This window comes from Diabrotica undecimpunctata, chromosome 3 (assembly GCF_040954645.1).
Source record: "Diabrotica undecimpunctata isolate CICGRU chromosome 3, icDiaUnde3, whole genome shotgun sequence".
Lineage (NCBI taxonomy): Eukaryota > Metazoa > Arthropoda > Insecta > Coleoptera > Chrysomelidae > Diabrotica > Diabrotica undecimpunctata.
In genome coordinates this window covers 722,282-735,257 of record NC_092805.1, presented here as the reverse complement: position 1 = coordinate 735,257, position 12,976 = coordinate 722,282, and the positions used below count along the sequence as shown (strand labels likewise).

The 12,976-nt window shown below is 32.7% G+C and overlaps 1 protein-coding gene across 1 annotated transcript in view; it reads right to left on the bottom strand.

Moving 5' to 3' along the window:
* Window positions 1-5,775, bottom strand: part of LOC140437928 (uncharacterized) — a 100,360-nt gene extending 94,585 nt beyond the window's left edge. The window contains exons 1-2 of the mRNA XM_072527714.1: window positions 5,685-5,775; window positions 2,384-2,458 (exon numbers count right to left, since the gene is read on the bottom strand). Of these exons, the coding sequence (XP_072383815.1) occupies window positions 2,384-2,458; window positions 5,685-5,723 (114 nt within the window). The 5' untranslated portion in view covers window positions 5,724-5,775. The remainder of the gene's footprint in view (window positions 1-2,383; window positions 2,459-5,684) is intronic.
* Between the last annotated feature and the right edge of the window lie 7,201 nt (window positions 5,776-12,976).

Below are 12,976 nucleotides of genomic sequence, written 5' to 3'. Positions count from 1 at the left end.
AGCAAAGATGATAATATTAGAGGATTTTAACCTCGAATTGGCAATCAAGTAATGCCCGATGATAAACTTCTGCGCAAATAACGAACTTAGAATAAACAACACATTTTTTGACCACAAATACCAACACAAATATACATTTAATATCACCCGTGGAAAAAGGTCTATGATAGATTATGTTATAACCAACAGAGATATACATCCATCGAAAATAATCGACATAAAATGCCTCAACTTAGCAGATGTAGATAGCGACCATAGCTTATGCACATAGTATTATGCAAAATAAGAATCATCCTGAAATACTTTCCACCCTAGAGAGCGGCGCCAACACAAACAAAAATCAAAGTCGAAGGACTAAATACGAAATTTACGAAATACTTATACAGTAAAGGAATATCAGAGAAGATCGCTAAGGATGAAATATTAGAAAACGATAACATCAAGAAAAGCTGGAAAAAACTCAAAAATAATATTAACGCAGCAACAAAACCACTTGGAGAGGGGAAAGTAACAAACACTAACATACCAAAAAAGAAAACACCATGGTTTAAAGAAGAAGTAAAGACAACATGTAAAGAAAAGAAGAAAGCCTTTTTACAATACAGAACACAATAAACACAACAGGCAGGAGGTGAAGACAAACAAGTGCATAAGACAAGTGCAAGAAAAATCATTAGAATACAACAAACCGGTATATCTATGTTTCGTGGATCTTAAGAAGACATTTGACCGGTCAACTTAAAAGACATTATCAACTTATTGTACGCGAGGGAGATAGCTCTAGGAATAATCAAAAGGATTGAAAATATTTACCAAAACAACACAATAAAAGTAAAAGTGGAAGAAGAACTAACCGACTCTATTGAAGCTGGCAATGGGATAAGACAATGAGATTCCCTGAGTCCTCTATTGTTCAACCTGATTATGGAAGAAATTAATATAAAATGACAACGGATAAAAATGAAAAGTAGAAACTAAAAATGGATACCAAATGGGAGAAAAACAACTTATAATAATCAGCTATGCAGACGACTCTCTCAAAGTGAAAACGATTTACATCGTATGCTGCGCCAATTTAATAACACCGTCAGAAAATTTAACATGTTAATTTCCCCAAAAAGAACAAAATCTTACAACAGCAAATTTACTAGGATGTAAATTGAAACTGGAATGCCAGATAATAGAACAAGTGATGGAATTTGTATATCTAGGCATCACATTCTCTAGCTACGGAAAGCTCGAAACTGAAGTGGAAGATCAAGTGAATGGAGAAAACATCAAGAACTGGGTAAGAAATAGAAGAATAGAATGAAACGATCATATAAGTCGAATGAAAACAAATAGAGTAGTAAAGACGGACGGCAAGAGACGGTTCCCCAATAGGAAGACGATCAGTAAGAAAACCACGAAAACGGTGGAACGACAACCTACTGGAGGCACATTGAAAAACAGACAAAGTCATGTTTACATAAAAAGAAGAAGAAAAAGAAAGAGATGAGATAAAACATATGGGGAAAAGAGGAATCACCAATGCTGGTGATTACAAGGTAGTTAAAAGTCTAGCGAGAAACAAATTACCTGGAACAGATAATCTCCATGTGGAACTATGTTACAAACATGGAAATACTTGCTTATTAGGACAAAGCGATAAAAATCACAGCAGATATGAGCTACTCCAATGCATTTTGAAAGGTAAAATTGAAGGAAAAAGGGCCCCAGGGCAAAGAAGAATATCCTGGCTTGTTAACCTGAGAACATGGTATAGAAAGACCTCAACACAGCTATTCCGTATAGCAACCAACAAAGTCATCATAGCCAGAATGATCTTAAACGTTCGAAACGGACAGGCACCCTAAGAAGGAAAAGATGGATAGAAAAGACTGGAGGAAAGATGTTCAGGCTAGTAGAACCTGCATAGGGTTGTAAAACTAGAATTATAATGATGATGACTTTTTATTTATGCAAGATTATGCTCGACCATAAGTTGTTGTATAACTAATCGACAACTTAACTATCTGAATCTAAATTTCCTAGAGCATGGACACACTTAATGCAGCATAGTTCGTGCTAACTAAATAAAATTCTTATAAAAATTAAAGAAACTATTTTCTACATAAGAGTTAATTCCACAAAATATCTTCTGCATATTAATTAGGTATACATTTAGATAAATGGAAGCAGTTATAAAATACGGATAATAGTAATCTCCGATGTGCAGTTTTCAATTTTACAGCTCAATTTACACTGCATCATATTGGTAAGTTTGTTAAATTTAGTTAAAATTCTTTTTGCTACAATTCAAGTATTAAAACTTCACCAAAAAAGTTTTTTGGTATACCCGACTAGCATTAATTTTTGCCCACAATTTTATTCTAATACTTACTGAAGATTGCTCCGTTTTTAAATCATTTTCTAGATCAGTGGGACCTCGGTCAAAAGCCGGATTCTCCAACCCAATCTAAAAAAAGGAATTGAAAAATTATATCAAGATTTAAATAAATTAATTAAGTATATATAGATGAAATAATTGAAAAAAGAAAATCTTTGAGGAGACTAACAACTGAAGGTGAAATAACTAATAGAGCCGAAACATATAGAACAGAATACATAGATCAACCTCGCAAGATTAAAGCATATTTTCCCACGATGTATTTCACATTATCAGACATTTCGTGATAGTACTAATATGTTTGTTTAATATCTACGTAATTCTTACACATTTCGTAATACTGCAATCGGATTTTTTAGTTTCTTTTGTTCATTCCAGAAACTTCATACTTCAGTTGTGTGTATTTTTGCTGTGGATGGATTACAAAAAACATAAATCAAACTGGAGGAAAATGAAGGGAGAGATTTTATTTAAAATATGTTTAGTTGTTAGCACCTTTATAAACACAATATGTTAAGATGCTTTTTTCAGTTCGATGCCTTTGTGTTAAATAGACTGTTAAAATCTTACCAATTGTATCAAGAAAAGTAACCAAGTACCACTTAACCAAATTAAAACTAGGTAATAGGTTTAAACAAAGAGAAAGAATCATCGATGAGAATAAAAATTGATATATATATCGTCCATTAGATTAGAAATAATCAACAAGATGGTATTTTTTAATCAATATTACAGAAAAATAGATAATACACGATGATGAGGAAAAAAATGATCTACAACATTCAAAAAGATTTTTGGAACAACATTTCATGTTGCTTTTCTCATTTTATCTATATTTTTGCCTCTTACCATTTAATAAGCAATTAGTTATCTACTTTAGTTCATTGTATACATATCAAGTTGTAACAAGTATTATTTTTATAAACCGTGAACTATTCCATTGTATATTGTATGTTTCAAGGTGTTCGAGTTTTTCGATCAAAATTTAACAACAAGTAAAATCAATATCTTCATAGAATATGATTTAACCAATATTTATTTTATTTTAATTTAGTAACCGTATATACGCTATGTAAATTAAAAGAGAGTAGGTATTTTGATTTGTATAATTAAACATTCAAAACACATCGATTGGGATATAGCCACAGACGAGAGCAGACCAATTAAACATGAAAGTTCTAAAAACCTTGTTCAACAAATCCTTTATCTCCTCCGATTAAGCCAACAAAGAAAAAAACAGCTGAAAAAATCTTATACACAAATCCTAGCTTCCTCAAGACTTTCTCTACAGTCGTCCCTATCCATCGCCTTCCTCCGCCAAGCACGTATTCCCATATTTCTCATGTCTTCATCGATGTTATCAATGAACCTTGCTCTGGGTCTTCATCTTCTTCTCTGGCCAATGGGTCTATTAATGAGCGCTTTTTTAGCTGGGTCATTTTGTTCCAACCGAATTACACGCCCTATCCACCTCAGACGTCCTATCGTAATATGTTTTACGATATCCGGTTCCTGGTATATTCTATAAAGTTCGAAGTTGTATCTTCGAAGTCTACTCAACACTCCATTGTTATTCACTGCTCCATAAATTCGCCTTAGTACTTTTCTTTCGAAACATCCTAACATGTTTTCATTATTTTTTGTTAGAGTACAGGTCTTTATTTGTACATTTTATCAAATTGACCTGAGCTTTGTCCTGTTAATCGTTTAAAGTCTAGGTAGTTTCAATTGAAATATATGCGATATTTCTACCTGGAGGGATTACAAAGGTCTTCCAATGCATGTTCATCTTTTAGGTTCATCATTAGGTTTATTATTCCCGTTAAATATGCTATCGCAAATCCCTTAATATACTTATGTTTTTAATAATGGCATAATAAACATTTTCAAAATTTAATTTCTAGTAATTCTTCGAAATATATACAGTCCAATATATGTAGGTCTTTAGGGGATTAGTACCCTTATCTTCGAAGACATTTAATGTTATTCTGATATTTTAATAAATTATAAAAGTTCCTCACCTATTAAAATCTGTGAAACCTTTATTTCCAACAGTAAAGTTAAGGTAGTTAATTGTGTTTGTTAAATATATCAAAATGAAGTGTAACCCAATGTGAATCAAACGGTATGCAGAACTGAGATTAGAAGGAGAACACTTTTTGCACAAAAAACAGGAGAAATTCCATAAATAAGCTTGACATCTCTAAATCATTGTAAATTATAGGCATTTAGATAGTAAATGTAAAAAATTTTAACGAAAATGATAATAAAGGACGTGGGTTTCATCCCTCATTTTTTTATTGGGTATCATTTTTCTTGTAATTTTTTATGTTTCCCTATTATAAGACAGACTATTTCTCTTATTAACCCTGCTAATTAAGATTAATCTAATTTCATTATTAAATCATATATTTGAAAATTATTATAGAAAGTATTGGTTTCCTAAAAATAATTTATATTCGCTGTTGTTCCAGATTAACGCAAGCCAAAAATTTATTGTAGACCAACACGAATAAGTTACAATCAAGGGCATCGCAGTAGTCGTTAAAACTTAGTTTGCTGCCTTTTTCTTCCAAAAACAACGATTAATGTCAGTTCAATGAAGATTTGTGCAGAGCAATGATGGCATCAAATATACCATTAAAAAAATTAACAAATATTTAAGGTCATTTTTGTAAAAGTACTGTACATAATATACATAAAGAATCTACTGTGAGGAGTCTACTGTCGATTTCGATACTGTATATAAGGAAACTATGCTGCAGATAAAGACATTTATTGGTGACAACAACTTTTTCATTATGGTTGATTAAACTATAGATTCTTATGGTCGATATATAACACATCTATTAATTAAGATGTTAGAGAAAAATAATCCAGGAATTTGAATAGTTTATAAAAATTATTGCTACGTTTGGGACAGGCAAATTTCAGATAATTTTAAAATTATTCTTAACTAGTTTATGGTATTCTGTTAAATATTATCAGTTGTATCACAAAAATTATTCTATTAATAATTTTCAAACGTTATAAAAATATTTTCGTTATAAAACAAATTATCGAAAACCGAAGAGAATTTAAACGAGGAACTCACATTGCATCTATAGATTTTAAAATAATCTTTGAATGGGTCGATAGACACAAAAAAAATTGAAATTATGAAAAAAGAGACCCAATAGATGAAATTAGATCAATATAATTACTTTGTGTATAGTATATCAAAAATCGCTCACTTTTTTCGACATGAAATACAATATTTCAACTACAAAATATATTATTATAAAGATGTACTTACTGATTTATCGTCAGTCATCTTAAAAGTATACTTATGCATGTATCAAATAAACAAACACTTTCATTTTCATTCTTCAATGTCTCAGCGATTGCATGCCTATGATATAACTATTTACTAACGTTCTTAAGGTTGTATAAATATATCAGGTGGGAATTAATTATAATTAAAAAAATTTAATTGCATTTATATAGTTATTCAGCAAAATACTTAGTTTGATGTTTTAATAAAATGTATTTTAATATAATGTAAAAACATGAGCAAATATTTTTGATTTTCGTCTTGAGATGTAACTGCTCTTTTATTAAGTGTATTAGTATTAGGTATTATCTGTAATGCGGAAAAAACAATTACAGTTTTAATAGCAATAAAAATTACTTAGAAGGATAAATGTATAAGTGAAAGTTGAAGGAAATGTATGTCAAAGTGTAAAGCAGTAATTTATGTTTTTCTGCTTGTAGAAGAATAGGGGAGTGGTAGGAACACTGAGACGTAAACCTTTCAATGATAATAACTTTTTTATTAAATGCTACCTTAAACTTATATTGTACCTTTATATGTGGAATATAAACAAGAACTGAAAATCATGTCGTTTTTTGATAAAAAAAAACACCTCAAAAATATTAAAACTAAAAATTACTAAATGTCTCACTGTTTCTTTCAATGTGGAAACACTAAGACGCAACAACTAACATTATTTTACGTTAAGACTGTCAAAGTTTAATTCAAATTTTAAATTGAACTTTGGTGCTTAGTTAACCCTTGCATTACAGGGGTCGGCAAAATCATTTTAATGTCTCTTTTTAATTTAATGTGAGGCATCTGGGACAACTGGAAAAAAATACCTGTTTTCACATTTAGCGCTTTTTCTTAAAAACGATATTTCAAAATCAGTTTCTTTGATTTGAGACAAGACTTTGCCTACATAGTATGTCCTTTGCTTAGAGTTTAATTCAACAAGCACATAATTCCCATTATTTATTGATTCGAAACTAATTGGTTCGGGATCTTCACCAATAAAATCCTCTCCTCCGCTGGAGTCTTGTAATTCCATTTCATTTTCAACTTGCTCATCAGAATCACTATCTAATACGCGCCTAGTTCCTTTTTTCTGTTTTGATGTTTTTTCTTTAGACTTAATTTTTTCCGAGGTATCCGCAGTTATCATCGTCTTTCCTTTGTGTTTTTTGTTGCGCTCTCCAGATTTTCTTGTCGGAGCTTTAGGATAACCCTTAAAAACTGTTGAGCTAACAAAGGTTTTCGTGATATCAGTATTACTTGGACCTGGATTTTCTACATCTAGAGATTCATTTATATTTTCAGCAGCAGCTTTAACTGCAACAAGTGGCCTATCTGTCACAAAACTTGACAAAAAATCTTCTTCAGTGAAGACATACCGATCAAATGGAAATATTCCGGTTTTTCGAAAAGCGCTTGTGATGTTAACTGGCATCATTGCTTGTGGATATGCTGTGCCCAGACCGGCTGCTACGTTATAAATTGTAAACGTCCAACAGCTGTAATCTGTTCGTACTATTTGGCGGTGTAGTTAGGATTATAACGCCATTATTTTTACATAAATCGATAAATGACTTTGATGATTATCCATTAGCAATAAAGAAGAATAAAGAAGGATTTTCTCGGGTACTACCAGTGTGCTTAATAAAATGCTTAATAACTTGCATAACGCACTTTGTATTCATCCAACCTGTTTTTGAAGCTAGTCCTAAAGTTCCAGGGTGCGATCCGTTTATTATAAAATCTTTAAAGTATACTCTCGGGAATACCAAAACAGGAGGAATAGCTGTTCCAGATGCTCTAACAATACAGCATGTTGTTACGAGTGTTCCACGTTCTCCACTTATAGTCTTACTAACCTATACCTCTATACCTCTATACCTCTTTCTGCAAACACTTTTTGGGTCTTTTGAACGGTAACGGTTCCTGTCTCATCTAAATTATAGATGCGACTACCATCTCCAAATACCAGGAAACACTTTAAGACAGTTTTAAGTTTACTGAAAAACATTTCAATGTTAAATTTATTGAAACCGGTTGCCCTTGCAAGATTACAACCTTCTGGGGCCCGGAGGGATAAAATTATTGAAATAGGGTTTCTGAAATCGTTTCATCCAGGCAAGTAAATCAATTTTTTATGTATGCCAGTTTGCTGGAACCACTATATTATGGTTGGCTGCGGCTTTATATGACAGTTTTCAATTACCTTCTCTTGATAGACCATCAAACATTTTAGAACATTTCATTATATATTCGCACATGTTCTCCTGTTCGATAGTAAAAATTTGTTTTACATTGTAATTAGGACATAAACAGACGTTCTCGTCTTGTTGCTGTTTTTTACATATCTGTGGACTGTTTGCAAATATAGTCCTTTTATTCGTACTGCTTGCCGTATAGAGGTGCCACCTTGTACCTACTAATTCAATAGCCTGTTTTATCAGATCTTCAGAGAATCTTCCTATTTTCCGATTTGTTTTATTTTGTTTTGGCATTTTCTTTCTGTAAAAGAAATTATTTTGCAAATGATCTGACTTATACAATATAACGGAACAGTGGAACAGTGAGACAGTAAAGGAACAGTGAGACGCGTCCCACTGTTCCATCTGCTGTGTTGTCTCACCGTTTCATAAAAATTCGTTAATAAAAGTCGATTAAAAAAACTAATAAAATGTATACAAAAATTTTGTTTTAATTTAATTGTCCTGTAAAATGGTTTACTTTTTAGTTAAAATAACTTACCTTGTCTAAAAAATTTCAATTTTTGTAAAAACATCGGCCACATAGACACGAATTTTTGTTTGCTTCACTTCAAAGTGGTAATAGGCATGTTCGTTTAGTTCTACTGGATAACACTGAACGTAGTAATCTCTACCGAGTTTGTCTCAGTGTTCCGACCGTCTCACTGTACTTATATCTCCCTTACATAGGATCATCGAGCAAAAAGACAAAAGAGGGAATCTAATCGTTATGAAAAGGCGACCAAAAAAGTGGCCTCTGATGGCGGACATATCCGGAAATGCGAATGCGCCAAATTTAAATTTTCCGACACTTATTAACAGTAGCTATAAAATAGTTTTCAAAATGTGTCTTAGACGAGAAAATTTTAATTAAATATTAACGATAACAGTCTAAAATGTGAAACAATTGTTAAAAAACTTCAATATAAATAAGATTTCATGTGACAGTTGGGACAAATAATAACATAACCCAACTAAATTTGATTTCTTAAACAAGGAAAGACTCTCTTTCCTTGTTTAATTTGGCCTCTCAAGATGGCACTTCCTGTCTAACAATATTTTTGCCCCCACTACCTTTACATTCCCTCTTTTGTCTTTTTGCTCGATGCATAGGATGCAGTGGACTAGTCTAGAAGAAATATAAATATAGCACCCTCTTTGGTGGCTCGGGAGTCATATGGAAAACCGAAAGACCGTCGGCATAAACTGCCGGACTAATAAAATCATATATAAAATAAAACTATTTAATCTATCCTTAAACAATACTTGGAAAAGGTATTTTTGGTATTGATAAGCATTTTGAAAGAAGTGGTATTTCAGCCTATTAAAAAAAATCAACGTGTATATTATCTACATCTATATTAATAAAAATTAATCGCCGAAATGTTTGTACGGGCATCACTTTAGAACTACTGCATCAAATTAGATATATTTTTCTATCTTCTCCTTCTTGCAAATCTAACCAAATCTGAGAGGCTTTATTTGCCATCTATCAGGAATGCTAAATCTTCTAACCACCATTCTAGGTATTCTCTTTTTTGTTTTTTCCCCTCCTAGTGATTAATTTGATGCACTGTGAATAACTTTTTTTAACCTCTCGTATAAAGTATCCGAATTTCCGTCTTCAACGTTATTTATTTTTGCAGCCAGTCTACATTTATGAAAAAAATTGTACTGACTTGTGTATCGGACTTTGCAAATTATATTTAGGTGCTGCGAGCTTTTCTTCCTCTCAAAGTTGGGTATCTTTGTTATGTTGATTTCGATATGAAATGTACATATTGATCTTTATCATAAAATGGTTTGATTCATATTCTGATTCTCCTGTACAAAATTCGATTGAATATAAATTGAAATTAAATTTTAACATTTCTGCCACGGCTGATAGGCCGAGTAGACATGTCCGATAATTAGTTCTACGTTCTAACACCAATTTTATTTGCTTAGAAAGCGTGACAATCGCTTGGCCTGTCAAACAAAAATAATAATTAATAAAATTAATGTATGGAAGGTTAAGAATTTTAAATTTTACCATAATAAAAAAGAGCATTTTCGAAATTTTTAATACGAAATAACTTATGAAAATAGAACTTCGGTTTGTAATTCTTGTCATTAAAAGGTATTTTTATTTTTCGTGTCATAAATATTAGATTTACCTAATTATTGATTCCGTTATTTATATAAAAATTTATATTTGAATTGATAATAGCTGGAAAGAAGGTTGGTTCACTTTTGTAATGTACAGCGGCACAGATAGACCAACGTTAGACCGAAGTAACTCTTTAAGGACATTTTAATTATAATAAACATATGATCTGGATTGAGTCACATCTTTATCCCTTTGGGGCTATTTCCAGGAAGTTGTATTAAAAAAGTAACTCGTATAAATATTTCAGTTATAGTTATTTCGCAAACTTATTACATATAAATGTTATGTAAAAGGATATTTATTTTCTTCATAATCGATTGGAATATTTATCCTCTTTCTATAATGTCTTGAAATATGTTGTCCGAAGATATGCAAAACTCATTACAGTCAAGTGTAGTAAAGATTGAATGTTTTTAATCGTGTTCTTGTAAATGTGTAATTCCTTGAAATAGAAAGATTATGTTGTATTCTTGTGTAAAAGTATCCTATTGTCATTAGTTTAATACGAAAAATAGAAAAAATCATGTAGGGGAAGGTGGTAAACAGTGAGACGCGGTACCTACTACACAGTAAGACAACCAATTTAAATTCAAAAGTTTTCTTCCATTTGCTTCGCCAATCTACTTAACGAGGGCTATTACACCACAGATGTCACTACTATTGTTATTTTTGCAATATAGCGTATTATAGTCTAATAATGTCTTTAACTAAAACGTGATTTTAATAGTATAAAGTTACATTTAAACCAATATTTAGAGGGATATTTTGCTGAAACTATAAGTAGTTATTAAGTGATCTCAACTGAATATGTTGTGAACAAGGTATAACGTTGTTTATAACTTATAACTTGTACTTTTTCAGAATGGTAAATTTCAAAATAACGTCCAACAGTACACAGTGAGAGCATTAGTGGGACTGTCTCACTGTGTACCACAAATGAATATTAATTACCACTATTACCTGAATATAATGATACCGTTTTGGTTGCAGATGCCTAGAAAACTGAATGTTCCACGCAAAATTGGCAAGGCGTCTGCTGAACAGATGTCCAATGCTGTTAATGCTGTCATTGATGGAATATGTTCATTAACACAAATCGCACAACAATTTGATGTCAAATTTCAAACCCTTCAGAAATATGTACAGAAGAAAAGAAATAATCCTGAAAATTTACCAATCATTATGTAACCAAATTATTCGATGAACAAAATTTTTACAGATAAACAGGAAGATATTCTGTGTAACTACATACTTGCAGTAATATGGCGTAAGGCCTAACCACCGTAGCTGTAAGATGCATCGCATTTAATGTAGCTAAAGTAAACAAATCGAAGGTACCAAAATCATGGACAGAACGTACAATGACCGATATCGACTGGCTTCGTGCATTTATGAAAAGAAAAAAAGTTGAGCATACGACAACCTGAGGCATGTAGCTTGGCACGCTTAACTTCTTTCAACCGACACAATTTTCAGCTGTTTTTTGATAATCTTTAAAACATCGTAAACACATATCCTATTTTAATTGAGAGTTCACGTATTTTTAATCTTGATGAGACTAGCACAAAAACTGTCCACGACCCCCAAAAGTTGTGACTAAAAAAGGCATACCAGTAAATAGCTGCACTAGTGGTGAACATGGTGTACTAGTTACCACCTGTTGTATAATATCCGCCCTTGGCACATACTCTCCACCACTGTTGGTGTTTCCACGTAAATTCTTTAAAGAGCATATGCTTAATGGAGCACCTCGTGGTACCTTGGGACTAGACAACCCTTCAAGCTGGATGATAGCAGACATTTTTTTACAAGTAGTAGAACATTTTATCAAATACGGTAGCAGTTCCAAAGAAAATTCGTCGCTGCTAATATTTGATAACCACAAGAGCCACGTCACAGTTAGTTATGAAGGCTCGAGAAGCAGGTGTCCATATTTTGAAGTTGTCCCCACATTGTAGCAACAAACTCCAGCCACTAGATGTGGCTGTCTTTGGGCCTTCCCAGGCATATTATAATGCTGCATGTGAGGCTTGGCTACTGAAACATCCAGAAGCGCCCATCACAATATACAATATCGCTGAGTTGGTTGGTACAGCACACGATAAAGCTCTCGTACCTCAAAATATTCGGTCAGGCTTTAAGAGAGAGCGACTTTCTTGGATCGACAGTGACAGATCTATGAAAATTGTAGAAGGGGAGTCCTTCAATAACGTCCTTCCAGGACCATCGGCTGTAAGCTCTGTTCCTCTAGACATAAGTCCTGAAACACCCTCTAGAACTACCAAAGAAAATAAAAATTTTATTTCACCAGAGATGTAGCAAGGATATCCTAAGGCCAAGGTAAGAAAAGTTAATAGGAAGCCGAGAGAGAAGAAGAAAATTAGGATCCGCAGAAGCACACCTGAGAAAGATGCGCTCGAAGCAAAACGGAACCAGTTGGTTTCTTTGACAATGAAACAGACAGTTAGACGTGTTGTGGATATTGGGAGTTCTTCGGATGAAAGTGAACCAGTTTTTAATTTGGGAGATAGTGATGATAGCGATTATTCTTGGATAGGACCAGTGGATAATGAAGCATTTGACTGCAATCGTGGCCCTGTAGAGGGTGGCTATGTTTTAGTGAGATTCAACGAAAAGTCCAAAAATATATTTTACGTGGGACTTGTTATATCGTTCAACAATTCAGAAGTAGAGGTCGATTTTATGCGCAAAACCAACAAAATAGGTGCCTCGTGTTTAGTATTTCTCACTGTTCCTGCTATTGCTTTCGTGGAGAAAAAAGATTCGTCAGATTCGTTCTTCCAAATCCAACGCCATTTCATAATAACAAGAAGCTCACAGCAGCTTACAATAAATTTGAAATAAATTTTGGTCATCTAGACGTTCGC